Source organism: Cinclus cinclus, chromosome 2 (assembly GCF_963662255.1).
Source record: "Cinclus cinclus chromosome 2, bCinCin1.1, whole genome shotgun sequence".
In the NCBI taxonomy this organism is placed as follows: Eukaryota; Metazoa; Chordata; class Aves; order Passeriformes; family Cinclidae; genus Cinclus; species Cinclus cinclus.
The window spans coordinates 37,133,778-37,159,521 of record NC_085047.1 but is presented as its reverse complement, the minus strand read 5'-3'; the positions used below and the strand labels follow the sequence as shown (position 1 = coordinate 37,159,521).

The 25,744-nt window shown below is 36.3% G+C and overlaps 1 protein-coding gene across 2 annotated transcripts in view; it reads right to left on the bottom strand.

Moving 5' to 3' along the window:
* TMEM135 (transmembrane protein 135) overlaps window positions 1–25,744 on the bottom strand; it is a 156,287-nt gene that overhangs the window by 68,628 nt on the left and 61,915 nt on the right. Inside the window, exon 5 of one of the 2 annotated variants that reach the window (XM_062514193.1) lies at window positions 19,928–19,993. The exons of the other annotated variant lie outside the window; for it this stretch is intronic. Coding sequence (XP_062370177.1) covers window positions 19,928–19,993 — 66 coding nt within the window. The remainder of the gene's footprint in view (window positions 1–19,927; window positions 19,994–25,744) is intronic. 2 annotated transcript variants of the gene reach the window in all.

Here is a 25,744-nt window from a genome sequence, read left to right as displayed (position 1 = left end):
AGAGAGCACCTCGTTTTGCTCTGAAAAGCCGCTGTGGTGGTCCTTTTAACCACCTCCTACATGGAGACTGAGTGGAAAGAGGAGATGCTAAGCAGAAGCTCGTGAAGCACTGTTATAAACTGTTCTAGCTTAATTCCCAGCACCCTTCCCCATCTTTTTATTAAGCTATAATATTCTTAGACCTAAGATATAGAAGCTGAAAACTGATACAGAAATCAGTGGAAAAATAACATTGTTCTACTGAAGTATTGAATTTTAAAAGATTACACAGCAAGGGTACACACCAGCAAATACCCATTCTTCCTCCATTACAGAATTTTATTACACATTGATTAAGATAAACAGTATAGATTCCATTATAGTCCTCTTTCTCCCAGCGATTTTAATTTTGTCTTGTTTGTTTCACCAACCATCACTTCAGTGTTAGAAGATCTGTCATCCACTTCCCCACACAAGACCTACAGGTTCAGGAAAAAGTCTTGGCACCAGCAGAGAATGCTACTGAGAAGTCAGATTTTTATTCCTTCTGCTATTGTTACTACCACCACAGAAAAAAAATAAGATTAAAACAACATAGCAAATTGAAACAAGGTAACATAATATCATGCCCTTTGGCCACTGTTTAAATATTCTCTTGGATATTTAAAAGTTGGTATGGATGCTTATTCATGCCTAGAGGTATTACTCTGTTGCTGATCCAAAACCAGAATACATTTCAAATATTTCAACATTTCAAGACTGGTACATAACAAAACAACTAAAATGATCATGATTTCATTTATATTAACACCCCTGTCATATTCTGCTCTGCAGCTGCACCTTTTTTACCCTTTCCTGTCCTCTGGGAAGGGAGGATGGCTGGTTGCATACAGCTTTTCCTGCTGGGAGCTGGGGAAGGAAGGCTGCCACAAAGGCTGTCCCAGACCCTCAAATTGCATCCTTTGTGGCATCCATCATGGTGGATAAAATTCCCAATGGCAAACTGCATCCATACAGTGGTATCAGACCAGTAGGAAAAGGGGAGAGGAAAGAAAACCGAAAGGTACAGATAACATAGATTACCTGTCTTACCAAATCTCCTGAGTCTGCTCCTGGAGAACTTCAAAGCTAATGTGGTACTTGGTAATAACATAATTTTTACTCTTTTGTAACTTTTTAAAAATATAAATGAGGGTACATTCAAATAATGTCACAACTGTGCAAAAAAGTCCTCAAAGAAGGAAGTCATCTTGATAAAGAGAGTTTAAAAACCCTTGACAAGCATGTAATTTGCTGAGAGCTGGTTATCAAGATCTAAACCAATTCATCTGCAAAGATTATTTTCATTTAGCAGTATTAATCATTACTGTGAAAATTAATGAAAATCTGATTCTAGAAAACAGCTGTGCAGTCCACTGATACAAGTGCAGACAGCACCCATGCCCAAGACAATGGTGTTGTACCCTGAAAATTACTGGGAACCTGAAAAGATCACAACAGGGAAATTAGCTGCTTTTAACTGACCAAAAAGCTAAATTTAATGATGTCTTGACACTGCCGCAGTGTCTCCATGCTCAGTTGTTTCAAATATCTGGCCACATTTTAGGAAGCACCTCAAAAATTTCGAGTTATTCATTACTTTATGCACATAATGTAAAACACTACATTTTAACATGGGAACGTGCATTATTTCATGTTAGCCAAGGAGCTCAGGCACTCAGAAAGCAGTACAGCAAAAGGTGAAATGTACTCATAGGTGGTCACAAAATATTTGCTCCAGTAAACTGATTCAAGTTTTTCATATCACCACTGAGAAACTGTATTTCCCAAGCTGAGGTGTAGGTAGATGAACTGCCAGGTAATGAAATAAAATGGCATTCAAAACAGGATCATACAAAAAAAAAAATACTATTTAACTTTGAAGACAATGGAAATCATAATGTAAATCAAACAACACAAACTTCCTCGGGTTCAGGGATGACCAGTTGAAAATATCTTTTCATCTCGCAGCTACTCCCAGGCAAGCTCTGTAGAAACAGAACTAGGAACAAATTGTGGGCCAGTTCCTTATTGCACCAAAATATGCTTAGTTTTACTCAAAAGCATAACCAAGCTACGAGAACATATAAATGCAATGCAACAACACTAGAATCTTCTCTTTCCAACTACAATTTTATCATTTTTACATCTTTAATGCTGAAAACAAGAGCTGAACAAAGTCCCAAAGTATGGTTAATGCAAGGGGTTAACAAATTCAAACCCAGAAAAATGTAAACGCAAGGTAAAATTTCTTTCCTGCAAATTGCAGCAATGGAATTGAAGTTAAACTGCATTTAGTTTAAATCCTATTATCACTGGAAACATTTTTTTTAAAGTCAGCAGTTTTGGCACAATTATGTTTCTAGCCTGTTTCTTCAACAGTCTCAAAAGACTTTCCTGTAAAACAGCTTAAGTGCACATCCTACTCTGTAAATTGACAGAGTGCATAATATCAGGGTATCTATCACATAAAGATGTGCTTTTTTTCTCCCAACAGAGCACAAAAGAACAAATCAATCAACCAAAAGATTTCAGCATATCTTAGTGAAAGTATCCTGAAACAAAGACTTCCTTCTGCTTACTTAATAGCAAAGACAACTGAGGCAAAAGAAGACATATAAGGTTATCTCATCAAATTTCATTATTCCATATTTAAGGGAATGTTTTCACAAATACTCCTGAAATCTTTGAGTAAACTGTTATATACAATTTCCAGGAATTTCAGAGATTTTAGTAATTTCTCTGAATCCAATGCAGAAACAAAAGGATTTAATTTTTGTTTCCTTAATAGCAGCCACAACAAGCCAGCAGTACCCAGCACCACAAACCCCTGCACTCACCTTTGCATACACAAAGGGCTCTCTGGGGGAGGCCAAGAGCTCCTTATATTCCACCAGCCAAAAACAGCTGTTCATTCAGAGTATAAGCAGAAGCCTATAATCTTACATTTTAGAATAGGCTTATTTAAAAGCTGAAAAAAAGAGGGAGTTTTGTTGTCGCTGTTGATTTTTTTTTTTTTAATCATTTGACTGCTGTGCTACCTTCTGGTACTGCTACTAGTAATATTAAATTACTTTTCAGCATCAGCTGTTAGAGAGAGGAAATCTTTGAGCTTTCAAATTGCTCACATATACACATCACTTCCTACTTTGCAAAAGGCATCTCTAGCCTAGAGCTATCTCTTCTTTTTGAAACCTGTAAGAAAATATTTTGTGTTCCCTCCATGTGCTTTCACTTTCATTAGGGACTAGAATTTTCCTTTTCATGCTACCCAAGCTCAGGTGGTTAAATAGAACCAGTTTTGTCAACACAAAACTCCTAAAAGTAAGGAAATAAAAAACATGAAAAAAGAAAAACTGAAGAGACAGAAGATCCCCAAACATGCTCAATTTAAAAGATTTTTTAAATAGCAAAAACAAAAGTCAGTTGGCAACAGGAGCATGCTCAGAGATAAACCAAAGATAAATCAGACTTTGTTCAACATCTTGCGGGCTGCTCACAAATCACTACCCTCTAAATTAAATACAGGAAACACCATGTAACCCCCCCCATATTTGTCATTATTTGCACTATTGTCACTATCTGCAAGGTATGGTTGACCTCACATGAACCCTAATGTTCACAGACTGCAGGGAATCATTACAGAAGTGAAAACTAGGCAGACAAAAGCAGAGTGGAGTCAAGCAGGCAGCACATGCCCCAGAACAGCCAAAATTCAGACAAATAGATCAGGTTACAAAATCTCAAGCAAGTACATGCCAGTGTAAAACAGGAACCGATAGTTTCAGCTATCACATTACTGGAAAAAAACAAAACCCTTGCAGAAATGCAATACCAATACAGACAAATTGTTAATCTGGACAATATTCAATAGCTTAATACTTAAGAGATTACTTATGTTATAGATATTTGGTTGAAAGTTCAAAAATAAATATAATAGTTCTGGTAAGCAAAAATGAACTTTTGTGCTCGCATTTGTATTTTTCAAGAAAAATCTTGCAAATAATAATTTTAAGATGTTTTATTCATGTCATCACAATGATGCTATTACATAATAATAGTGGGTATTAATGTTTTTGACACTTTAGATTACCTACTTAGTATCAATTTCAGCCCCCATTGAGAACAAAAGAAATATTGAAAAAAAACCTCTCAACATCTTTAACATAGAAGCAGGTAAGACCTGGATATGTTCTCTTCGTTGAAATCATACTGTTCATAGCTACACAAAGGGATTTATACAGAGAAGAGGCATTAAGTAAAGAAAAAGCACCAGCCTTTCCAGGTTTCAAACTTTCTGGAAGGAGGATTAAAAAACAACTTCCTTACCAGCAGGGTTGGACTCTTCTCCCACAGAACAAGCTATAGAACAAGAGGAGACAGCCCTAAGCTGTAGCCAAGGAAGGTTTGTTCTAGATATTCTAAAAAAAAAATGTTCACCTAAAGGGTTGACAAGCATTTTCCAGTGCTGCCCAGAGGCTGCCCAGAGAAGTTGTGGAGTCACCACCCCTGGAAGGATTTAGAAGATGAGTGGAAATGCAACCTGTGGACATAAGTTTACTGGTGGACCTCGCAGTGCCAGGTTAATCTTAGAGGTCTTTTCCAACCTTCATCATTCTGTGAATCTACTCCACTTTTCTGAAGACTCTGCATCCAATGACCAAGTGGTCATCCATCCAGTCACCAAGGCCTGAATGACACTTAATCTTTACCATTACAAAGATATTGGAGATGTCAGCCAAGGGGAATATAACATGCTACTATTTCAGTTCATGAGTTTGCATCTTCAAGGTATTTTCTCCCATCATTCTTGACATGCATCCATAAGCTCTACCAGGTCTCTGGCTTTTTTTCTGAATATCAGAACACCACTTCTTAGAGCAAAGTGCTATTTTCAGATGAAACACTGTAATTTTGCATTTCAGCCATAGTAATAGCAAAGCTTTCAAGTTGGAGACAGTTTCAAGTGGGAATCTGGAGCACCAGGTGAGTTCAGAATACACCCAAGGCTGTCTTCTTGCACAAGTTACTGCCTTTGCTGTACTCATTGATGCTGTTTTGGTCTCGTGTCATTCAACTCCTCCTGTTACAAGGATAACAGAGCTTGGACAAAAGTCTGTTCATCATGAGATCAGTTCATGAAGACTCAGTAAAATACATCAATTATTCTGATTCACAGAGTAACCTGTTTTGTTCTCCCATTATATAAGTTTTCTTCCACTACCTACTCACACAAGACTAGGATTTGTTGGGTTTTTTTTTTTAGCTAGGAACATCCCCTCCTCACTTTTCTGCACCCTACTTCCTTATCACTTTCCATAAATCAAATGCTATTGTAGAATTATGTTGTTGCAGAATTTTGTTATTCAGCCCCCGGAAAAAGCAAAACTGATAATGTGCATTTTCCCTCGTTCCTTGAGAAATAACCCAGCCAAGCAGTACACAACCAGAAGCTATTTACCAGATCAGATGAATCACTCAGTAGTGGCATAACAACAGTATATCTATTATAATATATAAAACACTGAAGGAGGCAACAGCAAAAGGTTGACAGGTAGGCAGAAAAGGAGTTCAATTTTGTGGAAATTATAAAAGAGGATCATTTTGGTAGGCGGTTTGGTCTTTGTATAAATTGGCTACTCCCTTGCCCGTGAGTGAGATGAGAGATGCATTTCCTGAAGCAAAGGGGAAAAAGGAAATAACAGTGAAGACATTGATACAGACAATATAGAAAAGTTCAGCATGCTGAGTTATTTTAAGTTTAGAAAAAATGCCAGGAACCCAGGAAAGAAAAAATATTACACGAGGGAGGGAATTTTACTTTAATTTTTTTAAATGTGTTGGAAAGAAAGTTAGATTATAACTTCATAAGGATATATTACAGCCATTAAAGCTGATTTAAACCCTTTAAATTACAGCCAGGATTATGACCAAGAAGTTTAAAAAACACCCATGAGAAGTAAAGGAAATGCCTTATTAGCTCATCTACAATTAAGTAAAACACAGGTTACCTGAGGAACAGTAATTCACTACCACAACTCACAAAAAAAATGAAACAAAATGGAAGGAACAGCTTTACCACTGCCCAATCATCAGTGGAACTGGTCAATTTTAGGCTAGTCATCAGTCTATTCACTGATACTTAGGAATAATTAAACCTGTCAGGACAAGGAAGAGGAATAAATTAGTACACCATTAAGACTTCTTTTCAACCCTAATTACAAGCTGCCTTTTGTAAAAAAAAAAAAAAAAAAAATCAAACAAAAAAAAACCACACCCAAAAACCAACAACAAAAACATATTAGGGGGTCTCTGTTGCTGCCTTTGTGTACAAGAGCTTCACTTTAAACTGCAAAAATAAAATAAACTAAACTGAGCCTTGTACGGGGTCCTAAGCTTGGACCCCTGCACAAATACTGCAACATCAAAGCAATTCCCAGATTGCTTCCAGAACTTCTGGCAGTGTTTCACGCTATTCCTAGAACACCTCCTTCACTACTGGGGGAATGAAATGCTTCTTCAAACACTAACCAATATTGTGCTTATTACCTAAGGGAGAAGCACACATAAAAATATTGTTTGGGGGGAAATCACAGACCCTTATTACCATTTAGCTTCTTAAAATATTAAATTCACAACACATACACATCATATTAAACCTGAATGAGGGCTTAATACTAGCAGATTTAATGCAAGAAGCCTTTATGAACCTGACCTGAGGTCCCTATGCTTTTGAGCAGAAATAAATCCAAGACAGAAAATTAAACAACAGAAAAACTAAACAACCCAAAAATAAAATAAAGGAATACTTGAGATTTAAATTATCTTCTGGTTTCTCTTGAAAATATGTCTTCTGTGGGAAAGCTTTTATACAAAAATTAGGAGCTTTCTCAGGTCTTACCTATAATAAGTACTGAATCTCTAGCAAAGAGCTTTTGCTTCCAATTAAAAAAAAAAAGTTCACACCTGAAAGGTTTTGATTAATAATAAGACAGCCTTACAACTGGATAAACATTCCTGCATATTCTGTAAGGGTATAACTTATGGGCATTAAAAAAATGGTTAAATTAAAAAAAAACTTTTCAAGTATTTTCTCTCCCCCAAGTACAGCACCATTTTTATCTGCTTGTTAGGTCACCTGAGCAGAAACTATTTTAGAATCATGTAACACATGACAAACCAGGCCTTATCTTCAAAGGTGGTGGTGGGAAAACCCAAAGGAATTTCAAACTCCTGAGATATCAACAAAGAATTTAATTATTAAGTGATTTACGACAGTATTTTGATAGGATAATCTGCCTAGTATACAGGAATGGGCCAAAGAAAAATTGAAGCAACGCTGGTTCATTACTGTATCTTCAAATGTTTAATGTGTATATTTTCAAATGTTTAATATAATACCAGATAAGAACATCAGAAACAGAAACACAATTCTTTCTTTTTTAGAGATCTTGCATAAAATTCCTTAAGATACCCTGAGGGAATTAATGGAGACAAATCTGAACTCTCATCTGCACTGGGAAATGACTGAATGAGGTATTTCAGCAATAAAAGCCGCTTTGTCTAAGTTTAGCTCTCCTAAAATCCCTTCTTAGAGAACCCTTCACATTCAGCGCTGTGGGACTGAAGACATCTTAATAGCAGGCAGCACAGAAATTATGTTGTAACTCACAGACAACCTTTCCCACAGTCTTCTGATGAGATGGTGAGACCAGTCCAAAGAGTCCCCCTCCAACAGGCTGACCCAGTTCTCCCAGTACCACTCCAGTAATGCTGGTTACTCCCTAACCACATTTCTCTGCCATAGCTCTCACTTTGGAGATGAAGCTGTAGAAGTAGAAAACGGCTCTGGAAAGGCTCTTTCTACTTACTATAAGAAAAGACTGCCTTGATAGCACCTTTAAAAACAACTGTTAAATACTGGAGAAAACAAAAATGGGGGAGGGTGAAGAGATAACTTCCAAATGCACAAAATGTTCTCTTGCTTCAGCCATAAGTACAGCATTTGAAATGCTAAACGGTTATAACTTCTCACTCCAGAATTAGTAATGTAACCTCAAATTGTAAGCTTTTTGTCATAAAAATGCCTTGATGTAAGGGACCAAAGGAGGAACCTTTTCTTAGCCAGCTATTTGTCACCATGTCCATTGTTGAGAAGCACTGCAATAGCTTTAAAATCATGTACTGCTATTTTAATACACAACAAAATATTTATCAGTCAATAGAGTGAAATATCTTTATTTCTCTCTTTTGTATACAAAGTTCCACTACCTAGAACAGCATTTCCCATATTCTTGACACATTAAAATAATCAAAATATTTTGTGCATCTTGATGCCAAATGTTGTTTGTAGAAAGTGTATACACTGGAACTAAAATAATATATATTGGGAGTACAAAAAAATACACATTTAAGCCAGTTTCACAGGTACAATTCACTGCTGGAAGAACGTGCTTTGGAAAATAATACATCTCATCAGAAATTATTTCTTGATACCCACTGCCTCTACCAGACTGCATTGGACAACAGCTGTTACTTTTAAATGGCTCTCTATTATTCAAGATGAAACAAGAGAATGAACTTAAGGATCTCTGGCACCTACCAAGAACATAGAAAGAGGTATTAGTCAATCTTTCCTTTAAACATCGCCACTACCATTCAAATGAAGTGAAGGGCACTTTCTTAAATCTGATAAACAGCTCCAGGGTCAGATCTAAATACAAAAAAGTTCTCAGTTTCAGCAACTTAAAAGAGCTTTTTTGTTTGTTTTTTTAAAAAAACAACCCTCACATTTTATCAAACATATGTGAACACTTCCAAATGTCAGGAATCCCAAGCACTTTCCTTATGACTGGAAAATTGTACCCACTCGTGGTCTTTTCACATAGTCATTTCAAAGTGAAACTGAGTTCAAGGACATACAGATGACATAGGGAAATTTATTTGTCTACATTTTTGTCCTGAATTTACACAAAATCCGATGAGCTGTACTGAACACCACAGAGAGGAGTACATTGTGTACAAAATAATCTTACTGAAAAGAAGATTTCCACATCCGCCTTTGTTCAGGTGCATCCTTGCACAGAACACAAAATGACACAGTTCAGAGCGAATTCAGAGAAGTAAATTGTAAATGAGTGTTGAACTCTTCTTACAAACAAGTTAATAGATTTTAAATCCAACGTGCAAGGGAGACAAAGCACCTGCCAGAAAGGAGCTTTGTAAAGAACACAACGCACCTACCTCTCTTTCCTATAAATACTTCAGCAATGATCAAAAAGAGGCAGCAAGACTGTTACTGTTAACTCAATAAAAGGTTTTCTTCCAATTAGGAGTGAAGCTTAGCTTGCAAACTTTAGTAAAATTCAAGAGGCAGACAAAGAGTATGATTTACTCCTCTATCCCAACAATATAAGTCCTAAATTTTTAGCACGAAGTTTCTAGGGCAGCCTGAGCATCACCTTATATCACTGAATGGCTGAAGAGTCACTAGGACCCAGTTCCACCAGAACCTTTTAAAACTGCAGGAGACCATGTGGGTTACCAAGACTATCTTTCAGTGCAGGTAAACCCATTAATTAGTTTATTATAGGAATTAAGTACATCTACTGCATGACCTATTGCAAAATAAGGAGTGGCATTTTGCCCATATAATGATGAGAGCAAAGGCTTACTTCTCACATGTACTTGTAGGACTCACAGTCAGTCACTTACCTATCCCAAGCCTCTCAAGGAGATGTTAATACTAAACTTTTTCCTCTTGCCAAGTGTATTCAGGTAGTCAACTGCTCATGGCAAGTATCCCTTACTAAGTTAATGTATTTCCTGATATACATTTCTGGTGCAGCTGTAATTCAGGTCTTCGGTCCAACTCTCATTACTTTGTCACATGATGGATTTTGTGAAAGACCTTGTGCCTCCTACATGAAAGGAGGTATGCTGACATTACATAGTGCAGATGGGGAGCACCATCCTCATTACCTCAGCAAATGTCAGCCTGAGCAGCTCAAATTGAAAAAAAATAAAACAAAAAAACATGGGATTAATATAATATAACATAATACAGCATAATAAAATATAAACCAAGGTTGGTAATTATTCCAGGGATCCTAAATATAAGGCTAAAACAGTGCTGATTCCAGTGAGTCTTTCAATGCTCTGACTAAAGATAAAAAATAAAATGAAAAAAAAACCCAAAAAACCTACAAGGGCATGCTTAAATTATTATTTCCTGTCTAGCAAAAAGCTTAAGTCACTTGTTTGGTTAAATACTGTTGAAATCAAGGGGACCTATGCACACTCTTTATTCACTCCCTACTGAGCAAAGCACTACAGCATGTGCTAAACATGCCCTTGGGAATTAGTGTCTCATGCTGCACACTCTCACAAATATTTAGGCACATGTTTAGTTTTGTTACCATGAATAATTCCATTGATAAACATGTCCATAGCTGTTAATAGGAAAAAGACCTGAAGTATTACTAAGGAGGAAATTTATCAAATAAACTACAACTGCAATATTGTGCCTTTTTGTAAATTACAATCCCAGAGAAGAATGAGAAATTTCTCTATATGAAAAGATAAGAGTAAGGGAGTCAAAAATCCTTTTTCAAATCTTTTTTTAGGTGAAAAATATGGTACAGAAGTAAAGAAAGTTATTGGCATGGCTGACTAACAGAAAAGTAAATTTTCTTTGCTCAGCTTCCACATCTTTACTATACTCACAGTTCTTTAATAGGGCAAGTAAATCCAAAAAAACATAGTATTTGCATTTTTAATCCCACATAATTAATGAGCACTTTTCCCTCTTACTTCAATCAGAACCCCCATATAGGAAAATATAAGCCAATTGATGCCATATGTCCCTCTGAATTGTTATTCCAGATGTATTCCTTGGAGTCACAGAATTAAAGTTCCCATTTCCTTGAAAAATAAGACATTCCTCAAATCTCAAATGAAGCAATTTTGAGTATAGAGCAGTTTATTAATAAGATTCACTTCTTTTTTCAGTAATGTTCATTTCCTTCAGCATTTTTTCCTGTAACCTAAGTAAAAAATAAAGGAACTATATACCTGTAACATATTGAATTGTCAAGAAGCACAAATGTATTTAGCTTTAGCTTTTAGCTTGATATTTCTCTGGCCAGAATGGCTAACTAACACTTAGGCATTTGAGAACTAATGTTTAAGTTTTCATTTTGATTAGCACAGAATAATTTCACCCATAATGTGAAGCAGTGGGATTTGATCAGAATGCTTACTTTTAAAACACTGCAGTGTTTCATTATCTTTTTCTCTAGCCTTGTAACAAAGAAAGAAATAAATATGCACCATATTTGTGGGAATATTTTCTTAACTGAAGGTTAACTGTGCTTTAAGTACTGCAAACAGAAAATCAGAAGTGGGGAAGGGAGTTGCAGCAATAGCTTTCCCACACTGCCCTGCCAAAAACCTCAACCTTGTTGGGCCATTTTCTCTAAGGGCTAGAAGTAATTAAGTTTCATTGTTAAATCGGTCTTGAGGCTGTCTTGAGCAGAAAAATCACTTATGCTTAATTGCATGCGGTGATGTGGTAAGCAGTCCATTAGGCAGACTGCAGATACCAGTTTACTTTTTGCAGCACTGCAGGATACTTATAAATGAAAGGTCATTATTTTATCCAAGCAGTCACTTGTATAATATGTATTTCCTACAGAAAACAGTGGTCCTTAAAAAAAGTTCGTATTTAAGTTTTTGCTACGTAGTTCTACTAAATATTATTTTGAGGGTTGTTTGGTTTAAAAGCTTGAGTTTCTGAAACTCAGAAACAGTAAAACTGAATATTCATTCTACCATAACAAACATATTTAATAATTAGATAATAGTTTTGTCAATTATAGTACAAATATTTTAAAGCCAGTATATTTAAAAAACTAAACGGCCCATCATTTTTCATATAGGAAGATAAATATGCAACATAAATAATATGTATAGTCACACACATCTGAATACATGCACATGGTCAGAGGAATGTTCTCCATGACCAAGAAACTCTATAGACTGTTTGCTAATCAGAACCACATATTTTTCACCTGATCCCATCAACAAATAATTAGTTTCCATAAAATCGTAGCTGCCAGGATTGGTTTCATGAGTGGGAGAATTGTTCCAGCAGTTCATGCACTCCATCATTCCTGCTGCCAGCAGACCTATCGAAATCACCTTACACTGAGATCAGTCAACAAAGACAATATAATCCTTCCTATTGTAAAAATAGTACAATACCTTATGACAATGAACCAGTGTAGACTGTTACTTACAGAACTTTAGTAATGTTAATGGAAATTAACATCCACTATTCCTGATTCTTGAGTACCCACTCCTGAGCAGTAAGCAGCAGCATTTGATCTTGTCCATAACAACAACTTCCTTAACATTCAAAAAGGTACCGAAATACTTCAGGCTAGACTGTTCTCCTGTTCTCATGCTGTTATTTAGGTACAGGGTTGGCCTCATAGGGCAAATGCACAGAAGTTCTTTTAAAGAAGGAAGAACATCTAAGATTTTTAAGTTTGAAATAATTTCAGATGACCGGAATATAGTACCAGTTTTACAGTGTCCAAAAAAGCCAGTTGTGCTCACCCAGTAAGGATCACAACCTGTCACGTGATGGAAATGCTCCAGAGTCTCTTCCCCCTGCCACCAAAAGATGTCACACCAGAAATACTACATCCTGGTTGTAGTATCAGTTCCCAATCCTAGTATTCAACCTTCCTATCAACAGTATTTTCCCATACCTTCACATTTGGGAAAGAACAAAAAACCCCTTAGCCTTTATAAGCTGTACTGCTTACCCTAGATACTGTCATTTGATTTTTCTACAGCTCAAGAGAAACGTATGTAAATTTGAACTTTTATATAATATTAATCAAGTGTATGCCCAAAAAAGTATTATTTTTCTAGTTTTATACCTACAGAAAAATGTTTGCAAATTTAGATCTTTAAACACAGAGTAGCACACAGAATCACAATACAATTGTTTAGGTTGGATGGAATGGAAAAAGCTTTCTCACTGACTATAGGCACATTCATCTTTTTTTTCAGAAACCCAAAAAGAGACACTTCAAACTGCATTTTGATTTATGCAATCTGTTAACATACAGGACAGTTAAAAGTTACCAAAGATGACTATTATTTCTTGTTTGTGTGTTTTCTGCAATACTTTAGTAAGTCTAACACATGGACAAGAAACATAAAATAACTTGAATCGAATGAGAATACTGTTTTCCAAAAGCAAAATTACATTTTAAGTAACATTTACACTAAAATTAAGACGCTCCTCCTCCAAAGTGACTGTTCAACCTGGAGAAGCAAAGGTTGCATGGAGACCTCATAGCAACCATCCAACATCTGAAGTGGGCCTACAGGGAAGCTAAGAGGGGTTTCTTCATCAGCCACTGTAAGGACAGGACAAGGAAGAATGGCTTCAAACTGAGAGTACATTCAGATTAGTTGTTGCAAAGAAATTCTTTACTGTGAGGGTAGTGAGGCACTGGCACAGGTTGCCCAGAGAAGCTGTGGATGCCCCATCCCTGGAAATGTTCAAGGCCAGGCTGGATGTGGCTTTGAGTAACTTGGTCTGGTAGAAGGCATCCCTGCCCATGACAGGGGGGAGATGGAAGTAGATGTTCCTCAGAGTCCCTTCCAACCCAAACCATTCTCTTATTCTGAACGGTACCTACAACCATGATTTAGCTGACATGCGAACATTTGCACCGCAGCGTGTTAGTGAAAACAGTGTGCATTCTGACACTGGCAAAGCTATTCTTCCAACAACCTGAATCAAACAACTTGCAAATTCTTACCTTTATCAGGATATGTATCTTCTTACAGTTGCCTATTTCTTCAACTACATGAATGAATTAACATACATCAGTATCAACACCACTAAAGTGAGAAAGAAGCATTATACAAGCACCAAGCTCCAGCAGCACCTACTCTGCCTTTCCTTATGTACAGGAGTAAAAAATCTCCCTACACATGATTGCTACTCTTGCAGAACAATGCAGTTTCAGGGGGCAATTCTGGGGGCACGTTTTAAGCATAAAGCAAAATGACAGCTTCATTTCATGGCCATGATATAGAAGACTTAAAAGTAAACTATATCGGGAGCTAAATTAATTACCTTACATTACTTTTGTTGCCATAATTTTTATTGTCTACTTTTACCATGCACCCACTGCTTTACTGATGCAAAATAGTAAGAAATCTGAAATATACAGGCTAAGTATTAAAGAAAAAAAAAAAAAAGAAAAAAGAGAGAAGTCCTTAAAATAGTAATTCCTTCCTTACTTTACTCCCTGCAAATACCTTCTTGGTGAAGCACACCTGGCAAATACCTCTGGGCATAATCTAATTTACTTTTTAGCCTTGTGTTCCACTTCATTAAGGGAAGTAAAGACTATTCTAAGATAAATACAAACCATGAGCTTGCAGTAAAGAAAATTACAATAACAGTAATGCCTAGCATGATATGCTAAATGCCTAAAGTACTAAATTCCTTTGTTCCACTCCATGAAAAATAGTCAGACTATATTTTCCATACACTTAAAAGAAAAATACAAAGCATGAGTTGCCTAGATATTATTTCACTTCTGTTTTGAAATTCAAGTTCTCTGAGTTTCCAAACTTGTGTGTTACCTTTCTTCAGTTGTACCTTTCCATTGTCTGAAATATGTAGTCACTCTCCCACTTTCAGATATTTCTACCTTAAATTTACACCGGACATGATTCCTATAGTGCATTTATTTTTCACATTCCCTAACAAATAACTCCATCACAACATTTTAAAATTACTTAGAGCAGGTCAATACTCTATCAAGGCTTGAGATGACTTTTAATAAGAAGCAGACTATCCCTAGGTAAACGGCATATTTGAAGAGCAGAAAAGTTCTTCATATCCAACTATGGTTTTGAGACAAATTTTCCCTCCTCTTCATGATTAAAAACTAATTAAAAATTACAGATCATTTGAAATGGATAAACCAGAACAAGCTAGAAAAGTAACACCTTCACACAACTGAATAGATGGCAAAACCAACACTGGACCACGCTACACTGGAACACTGCAAAGGCAATCTCCTGGTTTCCCTCCCCAGCATTCAATGGCATTCTCAGCCTTTCTTTCTCTCTCTCTCTCTCTCTCTCCCCAGTCAAGCTTTAGTTTTCACTGCATTTAATCAGAAGATTTATTTACTTTTGACTTACTTCCAGATAACATAGATAAGGTATGCCAGTCTTTGGCAATTAAATTACCTTTGAACTATTACCCATTGTGACCTGCCAGAAGGATTTTCCAGACCGCAGGACTATTTTAAAACACTTCTGACACATATGACCCAAACCAAAACCTTAAGCCAAAGGACTATAAAACAGTCCTATTCTTGTGGATACATTTTATCCATTTGCTTCTTCTTTACAAGAAGTTATAAAATACAGGCTCCATACTACTTCCAAAAGAGATGTCACTAATGAGAAAGCTATAACTATGTATGCCAATAATTTAAGTGAGTTGTAAATTGATGGTTCAGAACACTCTCATAGGATATCATTTTAATTGTAATTTTTTTAAAATGCATTTCTTGTGAAAAAGCTAAAACCTAAAGTACAGATTATTTTCTTAGGATGGAGAGAAGGGACCTCACTTTAGATGAACAAGCACTCAGATCTGCCTGCAACCAACTCCTTCCACTTATATTTGAAAGGTATTTGCAAAACTAAGTGAATTATAGGACAAATTAATACTGAAACCTACTGAAGCACTTTGTATCTTACACAACATTGAGAATTATGATTTGGTCAAATTAAATTTACACTGTTTTGTGATATATTAAATTTTTAAAATACACGGGTTTTTTTGTGTGCCAGCAACCCTTAACCAGGCCAGGAAAAAACCCAGATGGTAAGATCCAAGAGACTAACAATCCTAGAACCCCGTTACATGGAAAAGAGATTATCATTTAATGAATACTTAGTTCCATGCCATCTTCACATTACACAACTAAATACAATGACAGGTGTCATAATATTTCTTTTGAATCGCTCCATTGGCAAGTAAAAAACAGAAAGTTCCTTCTGATGAAAAAGTAATTACAGTTGCTGTTAATAATACAAAAGATCCGTGTATATATGACTTTAATTCCACAGGTGAGTTTCCAGGAGTCTACACTGCACTCTGCTATGACGTAGTGGACTGGGAAGAAAGAGGGCAAGGAAAACCTGAGCTGGCAGTAATGTCACTTCAGCTATGTACCCTCTTTTCCAAGGTTCTTGTAGTACATCTGTGGAATGAAATGTAGTGCTGTGCAAAGGAGCGTTTCATATTGCTGTTCCCACTGTTATGTATTCACTTGTAAAAATATTAAAGAAATCACATTTTAAAGATCCTTACTGATCCCCTTACTCAACATTTAACTAAATGTGGTATTGCAACTACATCACTGGTATTAACTATGAACACAAACCCACAGAAATTACTTTTTCCAGGTATCTGGGCTAAATTAATAAAACTTCACAGTTCATATTGCTGAATTTACAGAAAACACACAGAACGGTGAAATCGCTTAAGAACAGCTTTAAACTATAAGAAAGACCTGTCTTCTTCCAACAAAGTCCACTTTCAAGCATGGGTATGTACTGCCATAGCAATGCATACAGTTATATTTATTATACTGCAAGGCAGTAAGCCATTTTAGGCTAGAATAACTTACATTTTGATGCTAACAGCCACAGAGATCATGCATGGCTGGTATCAGATGTGGCACTCTGGGAATCATAACTCTACCATTAGCTGTGTTGGCTATGTCAGCCTTTGTGTTTCATGCATTTTTTTCTATTTAAGGATTCTGTCCTCCCAGTTTAACCCCCTGCTCTTTCTCTGTGTGGATTTATTTTCCCTCATCTACAGGGACTGAGAACATCAGTCCTGTGAGCTCACTGTCCTAGCCAGATCTCTCCTTGTTTAGTATCTCCACAGGATATACACACCCTACGTGACACACTGGCTCTGGTATATCACTGGTGCAATGTGAATAAAATTGGGCATTTCCAGTACAATTTTGTAAGTTCTCTCTCTTTCTCTCTCTCTGTATAGTCACCGAACTGATTTTAGCTTGTGCCAAATCTATTCCATCCTGCTACCATGCACTCAGCGACTCTTCACAGCCCATTGCTGCCAACCCTTAATCCTCCTTACAGCTCTCCCTTGGGGGCTCAGTACAGGGAACTAGAGGCTCCAGGGAGTGCAGAATTAGAAAGCACAGGAAGCTCTGAAGCAGGAGCCTCCTCTTCTCACTTATTTCAGCAGGCATCCTGTTGCTGCTCTTGTTTCCTCAACCCCATCACTGCTGCCACATCATGGAGCACCCACAGAGACATCAGGCCTGACTGGAAGAGGCTGCACACTGTGAGGAACTGATGGCAGCAGATCTGAGCCTCTTGAATGAAGATCAGAAGCAGAAGAAACAGCTGGAGATGCTTTCTAGGTGGTGCCTGGTATGGACTCCCCACATGCACAGCTCTCAGCTGTGCCAACCATGAGCTCTCAGCCTTGTGCCATTAATGAAATCCATATTAAGATTTCCGGACAGAAGCACAGTCATGGGATTTGGTGTGACCACATCTGCTCCCACGATTTTTGGATCATTTGAGAATCAGCTAGAAGTGGTAACAGAAATGAATAAGGCTCTGCCTCATGCTGCAGCCCCACAACAAAGTAACTGACAGGAATAACTAAATCACATAAACAACGACATACTGAATCCTGAGAATGAATTACGCTTCTGGGTTTGATTCCCTCCCACAGATGCTACTACACTTAAACCCACCCAGGAGTACGAGAACTTCTGAGAAAATTCTTCAGGAACCTCTGATTGATATTCCACAGTTAAATAATTTTTGGCACTATGCACCCAATTTTGATAATAATTATTTTTGGCAGCATAATTACTTAAACTCTCAACAGTGATTTTATAAACCACATGCAAAAGTAGAAAGACTAAACCTGTACAAACTCATTTTTCAATTTCTTCAGTGATAATAAATGAAAAACATAAAAATTCTGTATGCATAAAGGCCTGATAAGAGCAAATGAATGAGGAAATGTTGAAAGCAGAAATAAAAGGGCCTGCCAGTGGACATTCAATATTTTAACTTATAAATCCACCTGGTGATGACAACTGGATTGTAATGGACAGCTTTTCATGCATCCTGCTTTGTCTGCAGAAGAAATGTTTGCACATCAATCCGCTCACGTACAGACAGAATGTAGTTTTTTCATTAACTTAAAACAAACAGGTATGACTTTTGCCTTCTAACAGTGAACAGTTTTACCCTCTCAAATTTTAAATGGTGTTACATTTTTAAGTTCTGATGTGAAAGTTGAACAGCACTTTTACACATCTGGACTGTTGCCTCCATATTTTGAAATTTCCATTTTAAAAGTTTCTCTGTTTTAATTTTCACTGCCAAATTCACACTTTTCAAACAGAATACAGTCAACTTTAGTTCATAGCCAATCATTATGTCTGCAGTTGCCCCAGTATTTTGGACTGCAAACAGTACATTTTGTTACTCTTTTAAAAAAGCTGTAATTTTATTTTTCCACAATTCATGCCATTGACTGGGTAGCTAGATAAACCTTTTAGGCAACCTGATCATTAAAACATAGAAAATTAAGTTAAGAAGTTCTTAAGTTAAGTTAATAAAATTAACCCTTCACTGAAAAAAAAAACAACCTAACCAGTGAATTTGGAAAAGATGCACATATTCAATAACTAACACTTCTGGAAATGAGATTATGTACTTCTGTAGAAAATAGCAGTACATAAATTTCATAGAGGAACCATATATTCAGAAAAGCTAAAACTACAGACAATGGCAGGACATAGTATCTCAGGCACATCTTCAGACACTGACACAGAGATACATTATTTTGTCACAAAAAAGAGATTAAGGCAACCTCATCAGCATAAGGAATATTTCACAGCACAGTTGAGATGCCAGGGTCAGTGTAGGTCAAGATTCCAGACTGAACACTGTGTCTCTTATAAGAGCTTTTCACAAACGTATTAGGAATTTGATAAAACAACAATACCATGAGAAAACACCGAGGGTTCTAACACTGAAAAACCCCACACACTGCAGCATCCAGCTGTGGCAATGCCCAGATCATTCCTCATTTCCAGTCATGTCATGACTGTAGTATTTTATTTTTTAAATTAAATTCAACCCAAATATAAAATGGCGCCAACTGATATTGAAGATATTTAATCATCAACATTTTAAACCATGTTTACCTGATGTAAAACCATACAAAGAAGGAAAAAAACAATGTTCACCACAAACAGAAGCATATATAAGCAACATAATATTGAAATACATTTATCCTCTCTGGAATAATTAATATATTAAAACTTTGTATACTACATTAAGTTACTATTTCTTGAAAGGAACAAAGGATGAAGTAACCTCTCCACAAGTACCCAGTAACAAATATTGACCTCCTGTGAATTTCTCTAGATTTGACAATCTTTAATAGAGAAAATTCAGTGAAAAACTGGATCCCAGTCCTTGGCAAACCAGCTGAAAGCCCGTCTTGAGTAATTCCTATCATACAGCTAAGTAATGATTGAAGCAAAGAGAAAAATAGAATGCTCTTTGAAAAATATTTCATTTTTGACTGGGCAGTATTTAAGTTCCTGTTCTCCTTTAGAAAAATACTGGAATGTAGGTATGCAAATGATATATAGTCCAGCTCTCTTCACTTACCTGAAGACAGTATGACTTCCAGGAATTTATAAAGCATTATATAATAAAGCATTATATCACACATAAATAAGAAATTAAAAAATGCAGATGTATTTGGCCTTACTTCTCCATGTCTTAAAGGTGTAATAGCTCCTCTTGCTACTGCCATTCGGAACAATGTTTCTGTGGCCTGCATCAACAAAAGATAAATTCATTATTAAAAAACAGGCAACACAGCTCATGACAGTTTGTTTCAACTTTTATAACATTTTTTGTATTTTCTGCTACTACCTTCTAGCATCTATTTTACAATTGAATTGCTCCAGTAACTCCTTTAGAACAATCTGCACAGTTTAGGCAAGTGTTTATTGCAAGGTGAGAAGTACTGAGGATTCTGGTCTCAGCCTAAGTAACCACTTAAGCAATACATGATCCCTCAGGCAACATCACAGCTGTTCCAGGAAGATGCTCTGAGCAGATCAGAGATGCTCAGCCCCAGATAACCCTCCCCCAGAAGCTGTCACTTAAAAGCAGGGTACTATGGAAAAAAGATCTGTATGGTGTTTCACGACTCATGAAACTTACTTTTAAAATTGGTGTTTAATAATATACAATTAAATTGACAAATGAGTATGAAAAAACAGTATGATGTAGCACTTTTTGTAAAAGCACCTGAGCCCCTCTTAACACTCAATAATGGTGGGATTACAAAACACAACACTGTCATGTGAAAATAGCAGGGAACAAAAATTTGGGGAAATCTTTCATCTTTAATTAGGCTTTTGTATTAGTTGCCCCATCCTTTCTTTAATCCACTGAGACAACTGGCAAATACTTCTCATACACATATAGATTACTGTCTTAATACAGAATACAATAGATTCTGTACCACCTATCTTTCTACAAGCTGGTTGGAATAAGGCATGAAAAAAAAAATCACAAGTTACATAAATTCATGGATTGGCACGTCAGCATACACATGAACAGATTTGTTTTAAGACTTGTTTCCATAGCAAACAGTAAAGCTGGTTTCAATTTCAACTGTAAAAAACATGATTTTAATATCTGTTTCTCATTTTAAAAAACCCCTGACATTTAAGGATGTATGTTAAGGAGGATTTAGCAGGCTGTTTGGGAAAACAAACAAACAAACAAACAAAACACAACAGAACAACCACATTTAGAAAGTTTATAAGTGAAAACAGTTTGCAGTAGCTGATCATCTCTCTAAACAGTGATTTTTAAAAAGTGCATCTCAGTGCTTCCATGATTGTATGACTTGCTGGGTTCCCACTACCTTAAGACAGTGTATCTCAATAAATGTGATATCAAAGACAACTCTTGAGATTAATTCCTGAGTCTTCTTAGAGACAGATTAAGTGAGGTTTACTTTTTCCTAAATAATTTTCTGCAGAAAATAACTTAATAAAAGATCTTTTAATTACCTTATATTCCCCTCACACACCTGTAAATGAATGTGTGCACTCCAAAACATTGGGCTGCAAAATCTATTACTTCATTTATACCCACAAGGATGCAGGGCAGTGCTCCACTGCGATTCTGCTTCTCAAACCTTTCTTCTATGAGAGATGAAGTGAACCTCACACAGCCTTTTGTATTTCACAAAATTGGCTTCTTTCGCCAACATTTTTAGGGATGTTTCAATCAAATTGAGCATTCTGTCAATACAGCTAATCTGCTTTTGCTTCTTTTGAAAACCACTGGGGTGTGTGACTTTCTTTTCATATCTGCTAGTAAAAGATCTCTCTTAGTATACTTGTACTCACCTCGTTAATGCCAGATGTCAAAACCATTCAGAAGCAAGGAAAAATCACAGTAATAGCAAATGCAACATCACAGATGTCTTTGGAGGGCCACCCTCCACCAATAAGATTAACACTACAAACACACTAGCACCACACAAACTGCATGGTGGGGAGGAGGCCACCTGTAGCCATTGACTAACAATAAGGAGGCTGGAGAAAGGTTGGGGATATCAGCATGCAAAATCCAAGAGGAGGCTTAAAGAAGTTCATCTTTCAAAACAGTAATCAGCCCAAGCTTACTGTTGGTGTAAGCTTTCAGGTGAAGGAGATGAACAGTGGCAGTAAATAGTTCAGGTGTGCATTCTTTTGACAAAGCAAACTAGGTATGAACATGTGGAGATTCGAGTAAGGAAGAACATGATGCAACCATTCAGAGTTTTTTAACACCTTCACAGGGCTGTAACATAACACAGACTAATGATAAAAAGTAATCAGCTAGCAAGACTTTGCCAGTCTTAAAATTCCAATTAATCTGTAACACTTCTGTTTTCTCAAAGCTTCAACACTGTCTTCAATTTCTATCTTCTGCCCTGCAAATGCAGAAACAAACAGAATTGTAGTGGAGCATGTCCAAGGAAGTGCAGTAGCACAGGGAAAGTGTCTGCAACACAAGTCATATGAGAAGCTGAAGGAGCTGGGGATGTGAAGGCTCAGAGGGAACCTCATCCTTCTCTGCATCTGCCTGAAAGGAGGTTGTAACCAGGTGTGGGTCAGTCTCTTCTCCCAGGTAACAAGTGACAGGACAAGAAGAAATGGCCTGAAGTTGCACTGGGGGAAGGCTTTAGATTGGATATTAAGAAAAGTTTCTTCCTGGAAAGGGTTGTAAAGCACTTGAACACAGGCTACCATGGGAAGTGTTTGAGTCACCCTCCCTGGAGGTACTTAAAAGACATGCTGATGTGGCATTTGGGGACATGGTTTAGTGGTGGACTTGGCAGTGCTGGGTTAATGGATGGACTCTATGACCTTAAAGGCTTTTTTCCAACCTAAACAATTCTATGATCCTGTCTGGTCCTGCTCAGGTTCCCTTGAAACAGCTTGTCTAAGCCCATTTTCAGCATCTCAAAGATTGGAGGTCTCACAACCTCCCTGATCAACCTGCTTCAGCATTTCACAACATTTTAAGTGACCAGCCCACAAAAAAAAAAAACCTGGAATTTACAGATTACCTGTAAATTCCTTCTGCTTCCCAAAGAATCACAGCCCAATTCCTCAAATTCTCTCTTAAGTGGTGGAAATGTTTTGTCCCAGCCAAGCGGAAGGCTATCCTGCAGTTTCTAGCTGTGACAAGTCAAGACACAAGGAAATCCAAAAACACAGAACTTCCTGCTGGCATTCAAGCTGCCCATGTTGGATATGGAAGAATAAGCATGAGGGTGGAGAAAGTCAAAATATACATGAACTGCATTTTTTTTTTGGAATGTTAGAAACAAATTCCATCATACTTAATGCTGCACAAAGAATAGAAGGGAAAAAAAGCTGCACAAAGAACCACAACAGCAATATAAAAACAATATTCTTGCATACCTCATATACATTCTAAAATTCTGTTTATGATAATATATTGCTGAGAGCAAAATGATCCTTACAGGACATCAAATCTACTTTGACTAAAAATCCACTTTATTGAACATCTCTTGCCTGACATATTCCTGGTATGTAATTTCAAATCTACCAAAGTTACTGGTATAACAACAGTCAATATTCATGCTGCAAAATATACACATCATGCAGCTTGTTTTAATATTGACTAAGTCTATTAAATACATCTGAGTTCAAATTATTTGATTTTAAATAATGTGTTAAAAGATATTAAGTATATTAAAATGGCAAGTTTATTTTATTGTATTAAATCTGCTAAAAATATACAGAATATTGCCCTGTCACAAATCATATTAGGCATAACTGTCCATTTAAGAAATAATAATATTATTCTCAAAGAAACTGCTGACTAGGAATTTAGCTAATTTTTAACTGTTTTTCACTAACTATTACAATATAATCAGATATTTTAGAAAGCTGTAAAAACTTGAGATTTATTTGCATTGAATTCACTGTGAATAAGCCTTCTACCCAGCCATGGGAGCCAGAGGTCTGTAAGAAAGCAAACTGTCAACACGTGGTTTTAATGACCTCAGTGTGAAATAAATGTGTTGCCAAGATGATTGTTACCGAATCCTAAAATTGCTGCTCGTTATAAAGAATGTGTAGTGTGTTACATTATACGTGAAGTGAAATGGCTGCCCAGTGTATGCTACCACTCTGTAACTCCGTGAAAGCTCTAATGTCATCTCCAGACAAAGATGACCAACTGTTTCTGCTCCAACAAAGCAGTTGCTTCTGATCAAATTCTTTGCAATTGGTTTAAAAAAAAAATAGGGAAATTATTTGTATGAACCAGAACCAAAGTGGAAGATAATTGTGCATTATTGATGGAAGTGGTAGGAAAAACAGAAAGAGAAACACTGCATTAGGATTCCAGATGTCTTGAATTTTCTAGGTATTCACAATAAATTCAAAATAAAAATAAAATTATCTCACACAATAATGCATCAGAATAGTTACTGTTTTACCAAAGCTAAAACTGTGGATGGAAGCAATGAAGAGATATACTTCCATACGTGCATTAAAAAACCCAAAACAAAACAGGAAAAAAAAATTTCAATTAAAATGAAAATGGTGCAAACTGCTTATAAGAATAAAAAACTATGTAATACCACAAAAGACATTTCTTCACTCCTATTAGTTTAGCTGATCTTGAATACAATAGCTAGCTGACAGCTCTGGCCTGTAAAATTTGTGCTTCTTTGTGAAAAGCAAATTACATGAAAAAAGGGTTTTGACAGTCTATCTGAAACCATTAATAACAATCTTTCAACTTGATTATATATGAACTATTGTTATAGCCCTTATTAGCTAATCATCACACAGTTTTGAAAACAAGAATGAGTGCTAGGAAAAAAAAAGATCTGGTGAGATTCAGCAGCAATAATGACTAGGAAAACACAGAAGTTTCTGAATTTTTTCCCCTCAATTCTGTCCAGAAAAACTAAAATGTAAAGCAACTGTCTGCATTTAAATCTTACTCAAAATGACTGATTTAACTGAGGAGTTTAATTATTGTTACAACTTTTGATGAAATTATCACAATACCAAAACAGAATGCACTGCCATTCTATATACTTTATAGATTTAAAATATTTTTAAATATTTTAAAATACACTACTGAAGCTGAACTGAAGCTTTTAAAAAGATATATGTAAATTCCTACTCTCTGAAAAACCGTAAAAGTCCAATTAATTCCATTGTACAGATGTGAATTCCATATACCTCCATCTTTTAGAATGACTCTGAATGTCTCTGCCTTCATCACTGAACTATTAGAACCTTATTTGTACAATGAGTAGATCAGCCAATATTTTACATCTGTGAGACACAAGCTCTTTCCAGTCACCCATTAATAGATCAAATAATTTCTTACCTTTACCTTCAAAGTACCTTACCGGTGAACTCTATAAAGACTAAACAATTTAAACCCCATGATAAAGCATATTTTACAGAGTTCATTAAAGCCTTGTATCCATTTCCCAATACATCTCTAATTTCTTTCCCTAATTCAGCTTTCAGAATGTGTTGCATCCAACAGCCACCTTTACATCCCATAACACTCGATCTCTCTCTCCTCTGGTTACTTACCCAACATTTGTGCAAACAAAGCACACGCATGGCCATGTATCTTATAAGGAAAAGTACTATATGGAAATGTTCTTCTTTCTTAAATAATAAACATGTGTTGATTCCCTAACTAGAAGTTTGGAGATGTGCAAAACACATCACTAATATAGCATAAATAAACCAGCATTAAAACTAACAAGACTAATAGCATAGTAACATTTTTTGAGTTGTCTTGCTCACTCCTGAGAGCATTTGCAAATTTGTCATGTAAACATAGGCTCAAATTCACACACAGTTCAGTGTAACTTCTATTCAATTTACAAATTCCATTTGCTCATTGACATAAATGGGCATTTTCAGAGTTAACAAACTACCTTATGAACTAATTTATCTCTACCTAACTAAACTATCCTGATCTTCCTCCCTGCTGCAGTCCTGCT